Source organism: Trachinotus anak, unplaced genomic scaffold (genome assembly GCF_046630095.1).
Source record: "Trachinotus anak isolate AG129_WGS33_773 ecotype Australia unplaced genomic scaffold, CSIRO_AGI_Tana_v1 ptg000018l, whole genome shotgun sequence".
NCBI lineage: Eukaryota > Metazoa > Chordata > Actinopteri > Carangiformes > Carangidae > Trachinotus > Trachinotus anak.
The window spans coordinates 4,120,912-4,139,950 of record NW_027273869.1 but is presented as its reverse complement, the minus strand read 5'-3'; the positions used below and the strand labels follow the sequence as shown (position 1 = coordinate 4,139,950).

The 19,039-nt window shown below is 44.0% G+C and overlaps 1 protein-coding gene across 12 annotated transcripts in view; it reads right to left on the bottom strand.

The window, feature by feature from the left end:
* Positions 1-19,039, bottom strand: part of nav3 (neuron navigator 3) — a 456,492-nt gene that overhangs the window by 71,243 nt on the left and 366,210 nt on the right. For 11 of the 12 annotated variants that reach the window (XM_071502610.1, XM_071502611.1, XM_071502609.1 and 8 more), the window contains 2 exons: positions 15,311-15,426; positions 5,057-5,165 (listed from right to left, as the gene is read on the bottom strand). In XM_071502610.1, the coding sequence (XP_071358711.1) occupies positions 5,057-5,165; positions 15,311-15,426 (225 nt within the window). Of the gene's footprint in view, positions 1-5,056; positions 5,166-11,745; positions 13,518-15,310; positions 15,427-19,039 lie in introns of those variants that run through there. The other variant, XM_071502615.1, reaches the window with a different exon arrangement.

Genomic DNA, 19,039 nt, shown 5'->3' with positions numbered 1-19,039 from the left:
GAGCCAGCAGCAGAGGAGATTTCCCTCCTCTGTTTGCTGTGCCAGGTTTAAGATCACAGCTTTTCTTCACACGTGGACCTGTTTCTCTTCGCTTCAAATGTGAATCAATACTATATTTCATGGTCGGGATAGAAAAAAAAAAAGGGGGGGGGGGGGGCATTCAATGTGGTTTTTGATAAATACAGAATGTCTGTGGAGGCCCCAAACATGTCTGGATCTCTGAGGAATGCTGTGGATGTGAAGTGAGCTGCAATTATGGCTGAAGCATCAAAGTGGCAAGGTCAGTTCAATGAGAGAGAGGAGATGATGGCAGGGGCTCTGAAACTGTAGCCTAACCACACACACTGTCTGAAGAGGGGCTTTTTCAACTGGGTCAATAATTTTAGGTAACATTAGCTGCCATCAGCTTCCAGGCAGGTTGCACTTCACCTCAGTTTCAAGCAGGGAGAGAGAGAGAGAGAGAGAGAGAGAGAGAGAGAGAGAGAGAGGGGAGCAGAGACAGATACAAACAACATTTACTGATGGAAAAATAATGGTGGTAAAAAGCAGATACTGGAGGAATATCTTTAAAACTCTGTGTCTACAGTGACCAGAAATGTAAAAACCTGCACTGCTGTAGAAAGCTTAACTGTAGTTCCATTTAATTACAATAATTTGAATTGGGTGTTTATTGTTAGTTTTTTTTTTTGTTTTTTTTTCTTTTTTTTTATGGGCAGATGGATGATTTTTCTTGTACTGCAGAGACACATGGGAAAAAAACATCCATTGTGAATGTGTTCCTTGTCAGCAGGTGCCATGAATAAAATGGTAATCCTATACACATGTTCACACTGGGTTTGATAAGTAACAGTATCCAGATGTAACAGAAGTCTTACATTTTTAAACTTTGTCTTTTTGAGACAAGCACCTGCCGTGTGGTAAATATTCCACTGTGGCCAATCTGCTCCATCAGTATCCAAAAAGTGAGTATATTTGACACCATCCATGCTGCATAAGGTGGGCTTGGTGGACAGGTGTCATGACAAAGATGGTACTCTAGTTCTGGTCTGCTATACATATCTTTATAGAAACAAATTACCAGTCAAGATCCCCCCAACCCCCACCCCAGAGGAAGTTTCCTCTAATAGGAAGCACCTTGCTCCTGTGGACTGTTCCACATGGTGATCCACATCCTGCTGAGGTCTAAGCACCAAAGTCTATTCCATCTGTTCACAATAAACTCCATTTTACATCAAATCTCTTCTCTTCTTCTTCTGTTCCTCTCATCAGTCTCTTATTAGATTGAAGTCTCTGTCAGATGAAAGGCATAAAATGGCCCTGACACATTGGAAAATACTGAATAGAGAACATCAATAATAAGTACAACTTTAGGTTATAACTCGCTAAACAACAAACAAAATCTGATCCTGCTGAGAGTGAAATTTGAAAATGACAGGAAGATCATGATCACAATGAAGTCATTGGCTTCACCTTCATGAACCATAGAACACCACTCTTTTTCCCCTCGTGACATAGCTTTCCTAAAATAGTTCTTGTACGCACAAGCATCTTAAAATGAACACCTTCTGCTCCATGCATCCATTCAGAGGCACACTGAGCCAGACATCTGAGGTAGATACTTCCACAGGCACACACTGTATGGTCTCAGCTACTACTGTTTTATTTGTCTCTGTGACAAGGGCAAAATCAAACGCTACGACTCAGCAACTATATCTTTATGTTTTGATGGCTACCATCAGACGTCTGAACAGCCTCTTATCAGGGCCGGGGTACAAACAGGTACAAAGGCAGAATCCCACAGACGAGAGGGAGCGGAGAGAAAGACAGAGGGATGAATATGACAGTCATGTCTGCTCGAGCGGAACAGTGATTAATTACTTAAGGTGCTTCAAAGCTTCATGGTGATTACAGCCATTTCTTATTCCAGCGGACAGATTAGGATGGTCAGGCCAGGCTTTTGTCATGGACAGACCTGTCATGAATACTCATCACATTCAGAGTATAAACACGTAGAGAACAGACACCGACACAGACTCAGGACCTTACCTCTCTGTCTTCCATTAAATGTAATGATTGAAAATATTTAAAACCTCCTCTGCTGTTTTGGAACCTTCTGTATATAGAAGGATAAATCTCCTCCAGCTTTTGGACTATGGATTAAAAACCTTAAACACCATTTGACATTAGAGACAATTCACGATACTATGAGAGCTTGTGTTCAGAAAGGTGTTTGTAACTCTTTATTTTGATTTATTTTGGTTGTTATCTTTATTTAGCTACCTATTTTTTTTATTTATTGCATTGCGTAACTTAATTCTTTTGCACAGGTTTGTTGTTTGTTTTTGGTTCGTATTCTTTTTTCTCACCCACATTTTTTTGTCACATCGACTTTAGCTGTGTCTATATGTATTCGGTTATTGAATTGACTCTGATTACAATCATGGTACAGTTACAATATGATAGGAATGGGGCTCTGTCAACTGTATCAATGATTCATTACATTCTGTATGACTAATAATATAACTATGAATACCAATAAAAGACCTTGAATAAAAAAGTAATGGTTGAAAACAGTGCAGTAGTCCATACACTACTCCACTGATGCTGCTGCCATCTCAGACCTGTGCTTACTGCTTTGCTGTTGACACCATATATGATGCTCATGTGGAGGCATGATGCATTTTACCCATATTTCATGCTGACTGTCCTTGTGTGTCTGATGCATGTGAATGAAAGTCGTGTCCCCATACCGATCAGACACCTCACAGCCCAGCCCCATGGGTCCCAATAGGATTAAATGTGGTGGTAAGACAATAGTGCTGTATTGATCGTGCCTGACTCAGACTCCTCGAGGAAGAAAAGAAATAGAAAACAAACACGCACACACACACAGACTGCCATCTGTCACGGCTGTCGGCAGCCTGGCCACCATCTTCCTCAGCACATGGGCGAAAACACACAAAATAATAGACCGAGGGAGAAGGAGAGAGACGAGCAGGGAAGCGTCGCCCGGGGGTGCAGGCATAAACCAGCAGTTATCATTTTGTTTTTGCCTGAGCTGCAGTCTCTACGCTGTGTGTTGTTAGATGGTCTGTGTTGCCCATGGCTCACAGATGGGACAGTCTTTTAAGGTGCTGGTTGTCCATCAACTTGTGAATGTCATCACATGTGAGCCAGCTGGTGAGGAAGGTGACGCAGGTTTTTAATTAAATCCGGGGAAATGTGGAGGAGAAGACGGTGTTTTAATAGAGGGAACATCATTAATACTTGCAGACATATCTCCCTGTTGGATCAGTGTGATAAACTGTGTGGGGTGAGTGGGAGATTTCAAAATCAGAACCGCTTTTATTTGCCAAGGACGGTGGATGCACAAGGAGATCGTCTTGGGCAATTGTTGCTGACTGTGATCACGAAGGAGGTGTGTTTTCTTCTCTTCAGTTTTTGTTCAGTTGTGACATGCGTGGGTCTTATTCTAGAGTGTGTGTCTTTTGTTGCAGCTGTGACGTGTTTGTGAAGTTGAACATGTCTCGGCCTCAGACTCCCCACACATTACGTCAGTGTGAAAACACCCTGTGAGAGCAGGCCTGTGCAGACTGCAGCTCTTCATAGACTTGTATTTGCTCTTATTTTCGCTAGTGAAATGCTACATTCTCTCTGTTAAATTTCTCTCTACTCAATTATTCTATTTTATTTGCTTGTTCCTGTTGAGGGTCACGTGGTCCTTTTTATAATACACTTGATATGACCAATATTTTCATATGTACAGTGGATTAAATGTGTAATATCAAAGCCACAGAGAATTATCAGAGACTCTGCAGATTCCCTCAGCTCTACAAAATGCTTTAGTGTTAGTTAGTTATTATTTTGGCCTTTATTATTCAATAGGACAGTTAGAAGTGACACGAAATGGGACAGAGAGTAGGGGAATGACATGCAGCAAAGAGTCTGGTCAACTGGGAATAGAACCAGAGACTCACCTGCTCAGAGCTTTTACAGCCACGTGGTAAACACCCTAACCACTCATCTATTGGGCCACCCTGTGCTTTAGTGTCTTTTAACTCATTGTTTTGGTTTTCCGGTCTGCAACTTCAATGTTTCGGTTCACTCTCAACATCATCAGTGTTGTTTCCAGATGCAGCTGTTTTCACGACATTCTCAGCACCAAAAAGCTGACAGATTAGGAACTAGTTAACAACCAACACAAAGTGAATATTGGACTTATTTTAGTCAGGTGGACACAAACAGGACTCCAAATAAATGCTGATGTTGAAGTCCACGTTTGCTGGATGTGAGTAAGCTGTTGTTGCATTTTCCTCATCAGTTTTATTAGGTGCTAATATGACCATGCTGTGCTGTGTTGAAGTTTCAAGGTTAACTCACAGTGAATACATCATCACTGATTACACAGCTAGCCAGAGGTTGACTTGCGTCTTTAATCAACTTTCATTGACTGTACTGTACTGAACAGTGTGATCCAAACAAAATAAAAAACAAATGCAGTAATCCTACCTTTCTAATATTCTTCTGACAGATGGAAGTGAACTGGGGAGGTTTATTGTCCTCAGTCACTCAAGCTGCCAGTGTAATGGCTCAAACTGTGGGTGTCTTAAAGTAGAGTGCTGCAGGGATGAAATATTTTTGTAGCCATGCCCGGAAGTTAGTATCACCCTGGTTCCCTTAATAAAAAGCAAAGGGGCTTTTTACATTTTCACATTTTAAAATGTGTTTTGACTGGAGGCGCTCGAATCCTGACTCCATACATACAGTACTACTGTGGACGCAGATTACAACAGACTGACTGTAAGAACAAGGAACCTGTGGTACTGAGCTATGTGGGAGTGAACTGTATATGCTACCCAATTTGCATGTGCTATAGCTGCAGCCTTGACAGTGCAGTGAGGTTATAACTGGAGGGTTGGTGGACTGAATCCAGGCCTCTGAGAAAATGTGAGATGTGGGATGTGAATATCTGAATGGGAAAAAACTACTGTTGTATCTCCAAGAGAAAACAGAGTCATTACGAGTAAGTGACGGGCAGTACCACTTGTGTGCCTACCTGTGGCTGATCTGTGTCCCCCGCAGACTGGACATGGTTTCTTCCAGGTTCTGCCGCAGGTCGGCGATGTTCTTCACAGTCCTCATGCGTCTCGTCTCAGGGTCCTCTCCTGGAGACACATATTTCATATGATTTACTGAAATGTTTGGAGCTACACACACACACAGACACAGAGAGAGCACTCTCCCATACCCACAAAGGCTACACACGCACAAACACACAATACAAGAAGTGATGAGGACATCTGACATACAGTATTTCACTGGGTGCCACTGAACGTCTCAGGAGGGGGAACAGAATGATGACCCATCACGATGACAGTCGTCCCTAAACCCCATTCAGACATACAATAAATCAGCTTGTCAGGCTGCACCACATGCAGTTCTTTTACTCTAAAAAGTGGGTACATTATTCTACGCAGTATTGACATTTTTCCTTCAGGGGGGTGCAGAAATGTCGTGCCGTGGCACCACGCGCTCTGTCAGTCCGCTCAGAACACAGTTGTGCCTGCAAAAGCAAACTCTGTCAGAGCTCCTGTGCTTCTCTGTCAGCCATGTCGGAAACCGCTGCCTCCTCAGTCCACTGTCGTCTTCCCCACCATACACCACCTCATGTGTTCTATGCTCTGCTCAGTGTCCTGTTTAAACACATGAAGCAGTTGTTTCACTGGGGCATTAGGTCTATTCTGAAGGAGTGCTGCTAATAAGCACAGGCTGGGAAACACTTCAGAGCTGCGAGCTGTGGGCACACACCAAAGTATCTGCTTGCCTGCTCCAATTAAGCCTCTCTGTTAGCTCGTCAAGCTAGCCCATATCTGTGGGCGGAAACCACAGAATGGGTAATTAACAAGTGGCATGAGACATAGAACGGATGCCAGTCACACTGATTTCCAGTTTGATGCTTTCAGAATAAAAGTGTCTCCACTGTGGAGGTGAATGAGCCAGCAGACCCTGTACAATGGGTTGTGATGCTAAAGATGAGATTGAGAAGCTGGGCTCTGTCACTTCAATACTCTGACAGCAAGCTACAGTGATTGGGGAAAATGGGGGCAGATGGGAGCAGTAGTAGGTTGGGGCTCTAAAAAGGCCCCCAGCGACTCCTGTGGCTCAGCTCAGTGCCAGGAGGAGGAGTGGTGCAGGTGTTTATATGCAGGAATAAGAAGCAGGTCTGTGTGGAGGTGAAGCCAGTTTCCCTCGGTAACTATATATTTGTAAAAGTCAGTTTCTAGGTTGACCTTGGGGCATTTCTACCAAAAATGCACTGACTACATTTCATTTGAACAGAAACCCACACTTTGCAGGATGGACCTCCACACACATTTCCTGTCTTTTTACCCACACTGAAAAAAAAAAAGATTTGATTTGAACAGACCACCATGACAGCTGATCTTGCACACTGACATCAATTGTCCTCTATTCATATATCCCTTGTTTTCCCAGGTACAATAAATGTGCAGAAAAGTGCCTTAGTGACAGTGAGATTGAAAGGGAATCACTTGGACAAGGCTGTCCTTTACCTGTTTATAATTACCTGTGGTTGTTCATATTCTATGTGCCCTATTTTAAATGTTTTACATGCTGTGATTGTGAAGTCTGACACACCTGTCATGGACACGTCGCTCCTGTACAGAGACCTTGCTAAATCAATGAGTCAGAAACAAGCAGCAATCTCCGAGGCTGCCTTGCTGAAAACTGCAGTTCCTCAAATGACCACTAGAGTCTGGCTCCAACAGTGAGTCAGTCCCCATAGACTCTCATGTTAAAATGTCCAACTTTACAGCAGAAGTAAAATGTTTACAGCTTGGTACAAAATATGATTTTGGTCTCTATAACTAATTTTCCCTCCATGGCAACTGTACAGGTGATGAATTTTTATATAACTTGCCTGTTATTTATTAAAGCTTGAAGTTCCGCATGATTAAGGGCATCACTTTGAGTGCACCAAAGTTTCAGCTCCACACATGCCCCACCACTTTACCCATCTTTGGTTTAGCCGGGAGTTCGGTGGACTCATGCACTGCCAAGGTGGCAACGGCGCAGCAGCTTACTTAAAACCACACTACGTCCATATTTTTTTAATAAGTGCAGGGATAACTGAACCTCATTATCATTCATGACAACTGTTCCAATGACAAAGGTCTGCAACCCTTGGACTTTTAGAAACAGCTACAGAATAGATACGATTCTTAGGTTTTTACCCTCATACCAATTACAGGGTTCAGCGTGGTTAACATCATCACAGTCCATTTGTCTGAGACTGAACAATAACCTGAACAATTACAGTATTAGTGTTTGAAAAAAACTTTTTCAAAATAAAGTCAAGACTTGACCTCAATTATACTGCACTGCACAGTGCAATGACCTCGCAGGGTTAAGAGCATTGTGGTATAATTGAGGTCATGTTTTGTCTTTGCAGAGCAAGCAGACTGAAGCTTGTGTGAGGCTGGGGTGGTGGCACGTGTTCCTTGCCACTGACCCCAGATCAGATGTCCAGCTTTTGAGCACTAATTAGAAATCGATGAGGTTGCACTCACGAAAAAAAAAGACCTGCAAATCATAGTGACATAACTGTGTTCGCAGAAGCTTCTGTGGCCCCAATTTTTTCTCCTGTCAGGACAGAGCTCATGTGAAACAATCACAAGAGATGAAAACTCTCCTTTGAAGCCTAGAATGATACGTTATAGACATGTTTTTTGCAGCTCCTTACGAATGGGAGATCCAGCTCATGAATTTAATGAGAGCTGGATCCATGGTACCAGAAACTCAAAGCATCAGTGGTATTGTAGTTCCTCTTCTTCTGTTATTCCTCTTCTTCCTTTTCTGATGTCTTCCCTGCTCCCCTTCTCCTCTCACCAGGGCCCCTTCCAGAAAGATCCAATTACAACCCCATTATAAAGTGACATGAGGAGATCTGGCCCTGGAGTCTCCATCATGAAGCAGTCCGAGGCGTTTCTGCTCATTTATGTTTTTTTTGTGGTGCCAAGTGTGTGTGAGCCATCCACTGCAGTGCAGAGGTCTCACCTGCACTGTGGAAAAGTCGAGCCGAATTTGTGGCAACACAGCTGCACCCCACAGGCAAACCCAACACATTACACCCCCACACACACACACACTGGAGCCTCTTTGAATTAGAAATCTAATATTCATTGCAAAACACAATGCTTATAAGCAATTTATCAGCTCAGCACCGTTTTGCGGCTTAAAAGGGAAGCAGTCGTGCAAGTAGCTAAGTCCCGTTCCCCTAATGCCCTTATGTAGTGGCAGGTTATACACATGTATAGCTGCTGTTTCAACTTCAGTATCCAACACTACAGAGGTGAAGAGTCACACAGCATTCATTCAGATTCAAACTGCTGTCCAGCTCTTGGCCCAGTCAGGCTGTGAAGCAGCCAAACTGAAAGCAGGCCAGAGGGTGGGGGGTGTTTGAAAAGGGCACAGAAGAGGGGAAGGTACACACACACACACAAACATGTATTTCAAAGCTGTGAGGACACTCTTTGACATAATACATTTCCTAACCCCTTAATGTAACCTCAACCATCACAATTAATGCCTGACCCTAACGTTAAAGCCAAGTCTTAACCCTCAAACAGCCCTTTGAAGTTGGGTCCTCACAATCTCAAACTGTCCTCACAATGATGGTGTTTGAACTAAGATTTGTTCACACATCCATTAAAAGTCGTGCACACAAAACCACACACACAAAAGGCGTAGAACAAATGCTGCTCGAGGCAGAGTTGACACAACATAATGCAAATGACTGCGGTTTGGGACTGACACATTTCTACACACACCCCAGCGCACGCATGCGTGCGCACACACACACGCACACACACACACACACACACACACACACACACACACACATACACACTGTACTAGTGAGTGCTTTGGTGCCAGTGCGCTCTCTCTCCCCCACTCTTTCAATAATGCATGCTAGCTGGTACTGATGCTCCCCTTGCTCCAGCTGAATACTATTAGGGTGCCATCCCACTCATCTAATTATAATACACACAAATGCACGCAAATGCATGCCAAACCAAATATGCACGCAGAAAAAAACACAACTAGACAGAGCTGTATGCTAGCTGTAGCCTTGTTGTAGCACTTTGTCGCAGATCAGCCTTAATGAAGCTCCGGCTGTCAGTCACTGTGGCAGCTCTCACATGCATACCAAACCCACAGGAACAGATAGACATACCCACATACTGTTTTATGGCTCCTAACAGCCGTTGAAGCACATTGAGAGCTTGTTAATGCATATGAGTGACAAATACTGCCAGAGGCTAAAAGCACAAACTGCCACAGCAACAGCTGGATACTTTGTTGAAAGGCTGAAATAGTTTCATATAGTACACTTCCATTGGTGATTGTGTGTTTTTAAAACTTATTTTGGGGCTGCAGCGCACTCTCAGAGGAAGGTGTGGCAGTGGTGTTCCTGGTATGACAGCAGGTCTGTTTACCTTGTGTGTGCTCTGAAAGATGTTACAGCAGGAAAAGGGGTGAAAATTAGTGTGTTCACCTGGGTGTTGTGTTCACGTCAATGCTGATTGGAGCTGATAAATACCTAAATTACTGCGTCATTACTGAGTCATTTGACCTGTGTGAATGCCGATTGTACCCTTTTCCACTGGTGACAACAGCCTGATGTTAGTGGTCTTAGCAGGTTTTTTGACCAGTGGAAAAGGGGCTTTTCATCCTGAAAGGCTGTATGTTCAGGATCTAACTGATGAAATGTTGTCCTCTAAGATTTGATGCATTTGGCTGAGTCTGAGCACACAGAACACTCCTGTAGACCTCTGCATCCATCAACAGTGAAAACATCAATAAATGCCGATGTGCTGGTTTCACTGGAGCCATACATGACTGAGCCACAACAGAGCCAGCGCCATGTTTGACAGATGAGGTGGTGGCTTTGGGTCATTTTTTGTTTTGCTTTTGTTTGTTTTACTCATCCATTAAACTTTGTTCCTGGAATCTTATAGTTTATTTGTGTATGTATTCATCGACTGCACCCTAGTCTTTCTGGTTTTGAGTTTTACAGGAGTGTTTGCATCTTGTGGTGAACCCTCTCAGCTTCTGGTCATGGAGTTTTCTTTTGATCGCTGACAAGGAACCATGCACGCCTACATCCTGGAGAGCAGTCTCCACTTGCTGTGCAGTCATAAAGTGTTTTTTCCTCAACATGCAAATGATTTTCTGGTTGTCGACAGGACTTGTGCTCTTCTTCTGCTTTTTCAGAAAGTACCAAACTGTTGATTTTGGCAAACCAACTGTCTTTTATATCTCTCTCATAGATTTTTGCTTTCTTCTAGCCTCATTATTATCTTCTTATTTACATTGATAGACAACTCCGTCTCCATCTAAATGGCAGCTCCTGACTCTCAGTCAACCCTGAGCCCTGTGTGAGATCCTTTGGGCACAAACAACTGGGTACTATGTGTTAACAGAGCTATATCTCCAACACAGTTCTTTCTATATTGACATAAAACAACTCAAATTATAGCTGAGACTTTGCACTTTAATGTAGTATCCGTTGTTTAATTTGATTTCCAATTAAACATGCTGAAGCACAGAGCAGGAAGAACAAGAAAGGTGTAACCACCTGTCTGCACACATGTGGTATGGATAAGCTTGAACACACTCGCACACACACACACACACACACAATCAAGGGTGTAATAATAAGCTATTGATCACGTTGGCCTGGTGATTCACAGGCTGTGAGGGTGGTGCAAGTAATAAAAGTTGTGGTTTTTTTAGTGGAGGAGGTGTCGATTTTCTACATCTCAAGGTATTTCTGTTTTATGCTGCATCATGCCTCAACCTGCTTAAGGGAAATCAGCAATAATCTGCTCATTGCCTACACTCACCCTGCTGCGCTGCACATTTTACTTTGCTTTATCTGCGGAGTCAGTAATCGTCTCTGCTGTCACAACTATGCAAAAAATGGTCTCATCAACTGTACCTCCCCCTCCCTCCTCACATCAAAGCCAGGTTTGTACACGGGCACAAAGCGCTTCATACACTGGGAAATTTCACATCTAACGTACTCCATGGTGAGCTCTCCTAAGCCAGACGTTATTAAAGCTACTGTCGAGCTATAGCACAGTACCTGTGGGTCGGTTATTGACGGTGTAGCACAATGGTGCACGGAGAGCAGAACGCCTCATTAACACACTGTGAGTGACAAACATGGTGTACTGTATATGTGCGAGAGAGATCTTTTTATCTGCCTGTGCACGTGAGTTCAGAAACTGCTCGTGAGTGTGAGTGAGGATGGATTTGCAACATCTGTAGGCGAGTGTGTGCGTGTGTGGATGACTTGCATAAGGGAGGTTGTGTGTGCTCACACAGCCCAGCCCAGGTCTTGCAGTTTTCTTAAATAGGCTCTTAAAATGCTAATAGTGTGCTGTGAGAAATAGGCTTCCCCATCATGAGGATTAGGAAAATATCCAGCTTATTGAAGGCGTTTCCTGCCACGACGTTCTCATGTTCTGCTTGAGTTTGCTTTTTTGAACCAAAACTCAGTCACTTAACATGAACATAAGTTCTTTTACTTCCTGTACAACGTTTCCAATTTGTGCTGTTGTCATACGCTTTTAATGTTGGAGTAATATAATCTCAGTCTACAGTATGCAACACATTCATGCTCATTTCCTGGAGTCGGCTGAGACTAAATGGACTTACGTGGGCGAGGTTTTGTGTGCAGCACCTGCTCCAGGTCGCCCAGCATGGTGAGGATCACCTCCTTATCCAGCTGAGCCGTTCCCTCACGAGGACCTCCCCCTGAAACCTCTTCTTCTGCCCAGTACCCCCCATCATTCTCCCTGTCTCCGCGCTTCCCACCACCCCTGCCTGCTGCCGGCTCCTCGTCTGAGCGTCCGCTGCTGCCCTCCTCGTCCGTTCCTGCCTCCTCCCTGGACTTCCGATGCGGCTCAGTGCGTGAATGGCCGCTGTATGATGCCCGCTGTGGCCGCCCACTTGCGGCCGTGCTCCGCCAGGGCACTGGGATGAGGGAATGCTCTGACTGAGAAAGCACCTTAGTGAGGGAGAGCGACAGGGATCGAGCTCGGGGGGCCCGCACACCTCCGCCCCTGGTGACAGCTTCCTTCCTGGGGCTCCCCTGCAGGCTGCCTCCTGGCCGCTGCGTAGAAGATGAGTACAGTGAAGAGTTCTGAGGCTGGGAAACACGAGACGGCAACTCATCAAGCTCAAAGGAGTAAACTTGCTGCTCGCCATCGCTGAGCAGGGTCAGGTTAGTGAGTGAACGCTGCTTGATCCGCAGGTTGAGGTTGTCAGGGAGAGGCTGGGGAGGCCGTCGAGCCGGGCTGCCTCCCTGATACACCGAGAACTCCGCTCCTCTCTTCATCTCTGCTCACCGCTCCCCTCCCTTTTTCTTCAGCTTACCTCTTTACCTCCGGGAGCTCGCCGGCTGAAACTACGCACGCAAGTGGATCTACCTGTGTCTGGCTCTCTGTTTCACATCTTGGCTGCACTGTCACTGAGAGAGCAGATGGAGGGAAGGAGGAACCGGAGGACGGAGGAGGCAGAGAGATGTGTCCCCACGTCCCACGCCTCCTGACTGAGGTCCAGGCTTCAGAGGGTTGGAGGGAAAGCGAGCGCAGGGTGAAGAGCAGAGAGAAACCCTCCCTCTCAGGCATGTAGGTAGAATCCAGATCCATCCTTGAGGCAGCCCATACTCATGGTCAGACACTGAGCCACACACAAACACTTATTCCTTCCACTCCCTCTCCAGTTCTCATGCTGTCTCTCTGTCTTCTTGGCTCCTGTCTCTAGCTTCACCACAGTTAGGGGCGTGGATGAATGAGCCGCTACATCCCCCGTTCCTCACCAACACTCTCTCATTCTCTCTCCCGACTGTGCTCGCACTCTCTTTATCGTTCCCCTTATTAAACGACAGCCTCTCTTCGTTCACTCTTATCTCTCTCCCTCCACCTTCTGTCTCTCCTTTAATTACCACCTCTCTGCCTCATTCCTCCTGCCTCCCCTCTGACTCTCTGACGGTCCCTCTCTCCTCACAGCGGAAAATGAACGGGTGGTGAAGCCGGCAAACGGGCTCATGTAGCTCTCCGTCTGCCTGTTCACTCCAGCATGCAGCCTGCAGTCCTCACTCTCTCTCTCTCTCCCTCCCTCTCTCCTTTTCTGTGTTTATCACCCTCTCTTTTTCTTAATCCCTTTCAGTCTCTCACTTTCTGTGCAGTTCCCTCCTTATCTTTTCTCCTTCACCCTCTCTCTCTCTCTCTCTCTCTCTCCCTCCCTCACAGTGTGACAGTGAGTTGTTTGGACAGTACCTGTGAGCTTGCAGCCCCTGCTGCACCACGCTGGCTGCCCGACTTAATTAAATGCTATCTTGAGAAGTGAAAACAGCGAGCCCGCAGCTTATCGTGGATCAACACTGAGACCGCAACCGACATATTCCCATCAATCAGTGCAAGCGTTATTAGCCCTGTCGCTATTAGTCACAGCTGTCCTCCGCACATTTTTAAATCCTGGTTACCAATAGCTAAAAGATACTGGAAGCAGTCGCCTTAGAAATCATAATCAAGGTGATCCTAATCATGTGATTAGAGACCTATCTACATATGTCTGCAGCTACCCAATCTTTTTGCTATTATTTAAAAAAAAATGAAAAAAGAAGAAAGATAAAAAATAAAAACTTCAGATCATATACTCATCATTTTTTCTTCTTTTTTCGCACAGAAACTTAAATCAGCATATGAATAAAGATTTTATATACTTGTGCTGCTGTTCACAGGTTCAGTCCGTGTGTGTAAAATGAGCAGGTGTGTCACGTGGTACCTGTGGCGCACATACACATGGATTTTCTCATCTCTGCCCCTCAATGGAGAAAGAGCTGGAGAAAACCAAGGATGTGAAACGACCATGAAACGTGTGACAACAAAAAACAAGTGTTTGAGATGGACCCCAAACAAAGGGAATGGTCCACAGTGCAGTCTAATTTTATCCTTTAAATGACGGGCTCGGGAAAAGCCACGGCCAGAGCAAAATGTCTGGAATGTCACTGATGACCTGACATCCCCCAAACCTGTAATCACAGGCTGTTGTTTGTGTGCACTGAACTTTGAGTCTTTCTGGCTTCACTTTGAACTTGACATCTTCTGCTTCAGCTTGTTTGATTGACCTCTATTATTTCTGTTGGAGGGAGGAAAGAAGGAGGGGAGTTTCTTTCCAAATGAAGACATCCCTAAAATATAAAATCCAGATCATTTTAGAAATTTTGGAATGATCAGTAAATAAACTGCTGCCAAAAGAATTAGCACGTCAAACAGATATATTTACCTCAGATGTGACTGGTGAATTTTAAGATCAGTACTGTGAAAGAGGATGCATGTTATTGTGACACTGAAGTCTTCACCTGCAACTGTGCAAAATCCAACGACAATAAGATCTCTGTGTGCCAGCGGTGTGTGTAGCCTGGTCTAACCTCTCATCCTTTAAGTTTGTGTTTAGAAATTCGACCAGCTGCACTGACGTCCACTGACTGTAATTAAAAGACAATGAAGACATTTTCCAGGCTTTTCAAATAAACATAAGGTTTAAATTTAACCAGCTCTTCTCAGTTGTGTAGGTGTTATGAGAGTAATACTTGAACAGGATTATGGATGTATATAGAACACACACAAAGGGGATTGTAACAGATGATGGCAGCCTGCAGGCATGTAAACAAAGAGCCACAGATGCTCCCTGTGTCCGGCTGTCAGTGCTGACCTTTTCCCTTCGCTACATGAAACCAGTGTAGGGCAGGAATCCCCCAGTAAACACAAACTGACTCAAATCAGCACACATGCACCTACTGGAAACACACCCTCACACCACAACAGTAGCCCTCAAAAAGTCCTGCAGCCACCCTTTAACTATCCTCCATTGACTCTGCAGCAGACCCTGCAGCCTGCTCTTTCTCAAATATTACAAAGAACAGCTAATCCATCATATAATACAGCTGTCTTTGTGTTTTCCACTTCCTGAAGACAATTTTGCTGCCTAAAGAATTCATCTCACATTTAAAGCAACATTGCGGCAACAGCAATGAGATCAACATTAAATAAATATAGATACTGCACAGCAGATGAAGGTTAAATTCCTGTATGACCAATATTACAAGAGACAAATGTTAATGCACAGAGGCATGTGCACATTTAGACACCCCCACACTCATGGAGAAATATTATATATGCAGAGGCCACAGTATGTGTGTGTAGACCTAATGTACCTGATATCTCCTCCAGGCACTGTTTGGCTGTCTTGCTGTAGACCAGCTCTCCCTTGGTGGGGCTGAGGCAGGGGTCGGCTGGGGCCACCATGCTGCAGTCATTTTCTGAGAATGTCCTGAAGGCACAAAGAACAAATAATGCACAGCGGTTATAGAGACAGGCTGAAATCGCCGGTAAACATGGGCTCGGCTGGTGAAAACTGCTCCAGCGTCATGTGCGTTCATTCATAGTCAAACAACGCAACAAGGTGGTGTAACATAGGCTTGACAGATTTAAAACGAATGGGAATACACATCGACAATTATTTTTAGTGCAGAAGAATAATTACTAACTACACAATCTGGCTTTTGATTGTTATAATATGGAACGATCTTGTTACCATTTGTAACTAGAACTCTATTTTCTTGCTTCAAAACAAAAGTATCATGAATCAGAATAGTTAGCATCTTTTATTTGTTTATGTTGTTTGTTAGTAACTAGCAGTGGCTGACACAGTGTTAGTGGTTGTGCTCATGCTAACTCTCTCCCTGACTGTCTAAATCTGTTTTTATGAGACTGTCATTGGTTCACTGCAGTTTATGGTGGAAACACTCAGTCATGGTGTTGACTGATTATTTCACTCATGATTTTTTTGGTATTATATAAAAAATATTAAATGGACGCGTTAACAAGGTTAAACACTTGATTTTCATTGGAGTGGGTCTTTAAATTAGCACCATTTGATTTTAGTTTACTGTCATACTTAAGGTATTTAAAACTACTTTCACATGAAACATTTAGTATCAGATAAACATATTATGGTCCATGGAGTGGATGAAATGGTGCAGTGCTGATAGTGAGTGAGCCAGATGCATGTGATGGTATTTAAGAGTTAAAATGAACAGAAATTCAAAGATTTTAGTTTCTGATTTAGAGCTACAGCCAGAATCCTCCCTACTTGTGTGTGTTTCTGAAATGTTGAAATTTCAGAACAACACAGTTGAAATTTCTGAGTCAGTTTTTGGAGTCGGGCACATATTCAACAGATGGCCACCTCTGAGGAGAGGAGGGAATGGTCTTGGATGAGATGTTTTCTCTCAGCTTTTGAGTGTGTGTGCAGGAGTGTGCATGAAACATGTGTGTGTGCACCAGCCTCTCCTCCTCAAGTTTGAGCTGCATCACGCTGCTCTGTGTGTTTGCTCATCTGAAGAAACAAGGATAGAGTCCGGTTCACTTCATGAGATAACACAGCCCTACACACACCGACAGGAAAACACAAAACCATGCATGTAGAACCAGTTAAAAACAGACAAACGCACGGTTAAACACAGAGATAGATAAACACATACAAACCCAATGAGCCTCACACCCAACATAGGAGCACACACACAGGAAGAAAAGCACGCAAACTAACCACATGCACATGAAAATCCTGAAATGCACTCCGTAAAACTTGCAAACACAAACACAGACAGATCTAAGCACAAGCTACTGAATAATATACGTTCTCCCATGTATAACACACACAAACACACAGACACACACACAGGGACCTCCGCCACCACCTGCAGAGCTGAAGATAAAAATTGGCCTCCAAATGCGACAGCAGCATCACTCTGTGACTTCGGCTGATGTGAAAAAGCTTTTTTTTTTTTTTTTTCTTCCTGCGAGCCTCAGAGGATTCACAAAGACAGAGACAGAGAGATTCACAGCCACTGCTGCACATCACAATTTGGACCCAAAATGAGGAAACAGATATGTGGGGAAAATTTGACTGCTGCATTAACAAATTGATACCTACTATAAAATTAACCTGCTACTTCTAAAGGGACAGGTCACTGTTTCATTGACAGATCACCTAAGGAGATGAACGCCACAGTACCGCCCACAGTGTTTGATCGACAGGTGATCACCAATTCGCTCTAAGTAACAAATCTAACCCAGGTTGCACAGTATGTATCACTGCAGTATTTCTACTATTCTGGATTCTCTCTGTGATCTGGTTTGGGTCAGCTTGGGTTACTGGAGCAGAGGACACAGAGGGTGCAGTCTGTTTGTGTGGGTGTGGGTGGAGGGGGGGAAATCAATCCTGCACACTAACTGCAGCAAAGTCCTACAAGCACACTGGTCTGTTAAGCTTGGCAGAAACAACAGCTAAAAGTGGGCGTAGGAGAAAGAGGAACCGAACAAGAGAAAGACGCCTAATTGGCCCGAAAACGATGATAAATGGCAGCACAGCAGGCTCCCCTTTACGCTTCCTGTCAGCATGCTGACTGCTGTGCGTGAGGCCTGCTGCTGAGGGGGAGCATTTCTAGCAAGGAAACAGGCAGATACAGATGCAAGCTTCAGAAATATGCTCACAGGAGAAATATCTAGATGCATAGGAAAAAGGTAGAGGGGTGACATGTGCACTGCACCTCAAAGGCAAAAACAAGCTGCAAACACAACCAGGGGTTTCATATCATCTTTGGTTCAGTGTGAAGAGCAAGGTTCCAACAATGATGACTAGTTTCAATGCATTATAATAATTTTTCGGAAGTAAATCTGCATACATTTTTCATCGGCATAACTTTGACATGTGACTAGCCGTTAGTAAGCCTGCTAGCTAAGAGATGTTTTACCAACTTGTCCTGTTGACTGAGATGATGTACAATCCTCAGAATAATACCTCAGGGAAGTAAATGGCTCAGTACAGAAATAAAAGAAATACATTTTCAGAGCTCATAAGAGGAAACAGGTGCACTTAAGTTCAGAAGGATGCTCTGCCAGGTCTATATTCTCCAAAACACCGTCAGGAAAAAAAGGCAGCACTCCATACTCTTGCTAGCATGTCCCTGGCTCCCCAGTATGTTAGCCATTAGCATGCCAGCTACAATAGTTTGCAGTCCCTCACCAGCCCCCTAACACTTGCTATTTTGTGAAGACGCATGGATGAATTTTGCTGGGCCACTTTCTGATGTGATCGAGCCTCAACAACAGAGTGAAACCTCTAACACCAACTTTGTCTTCTAGAAAATACCTTCATCTACAAGTAGTAATACACACTAGAAAGTGTTTTTGTTGCCTAACCATAAACGCAACTGTGGATACAAACAACAGTCTCTGGTGTGAGTCATGTGCTTTGCACGCCCGCCACCCACCACAACAACCTCCTGCAGATACCACTGCTGTTAAAAAATGTAGCACTTCATTATTTAAAACTTTGTGTCTGAACATTATCCAACCAGTGATTATGTTCACAGTCACTACAATATAACTGTGAAAACAGTTTAGTAGTATATGAACATAACTTCTAGGAAACAGGGTTGCTAACACCCTAACTGTCTGCTTATCTACTCAACATTTGAATGTGAAGTGTCCATAATCATTCATAATGTTAACATTTTGTTTCTAATGTCAACAAGAAACCTAAACTGTGATAAAGTGATCAAAACAAACTTCCAGTTTGTGTCTCCAAATACAAAGTTGGTAAATTGGTTCCTTAAAGAGTGATGGTTTTGTAAAGGGGGTGTATGTAAGTTTTTTCTTTGCCACCAAACGTGGTTTCTTGCTGGGAGCAGTTGGTGGTGATTGCTGCTTGACAAGAGCTTCAGCCACTGTTGTGTTTACAAGGCAAGAGGTTATAATAAGCCTTCTGAAGATGTAGAGCTGCTACATCTTCAAGGTAGATTGGAAGCTACAGTGAGATACTATTGGAAAGTGATGAGAGGCAGGGGCCAGCTGGCTAGCATGCTAACTTCAGGAGAAAA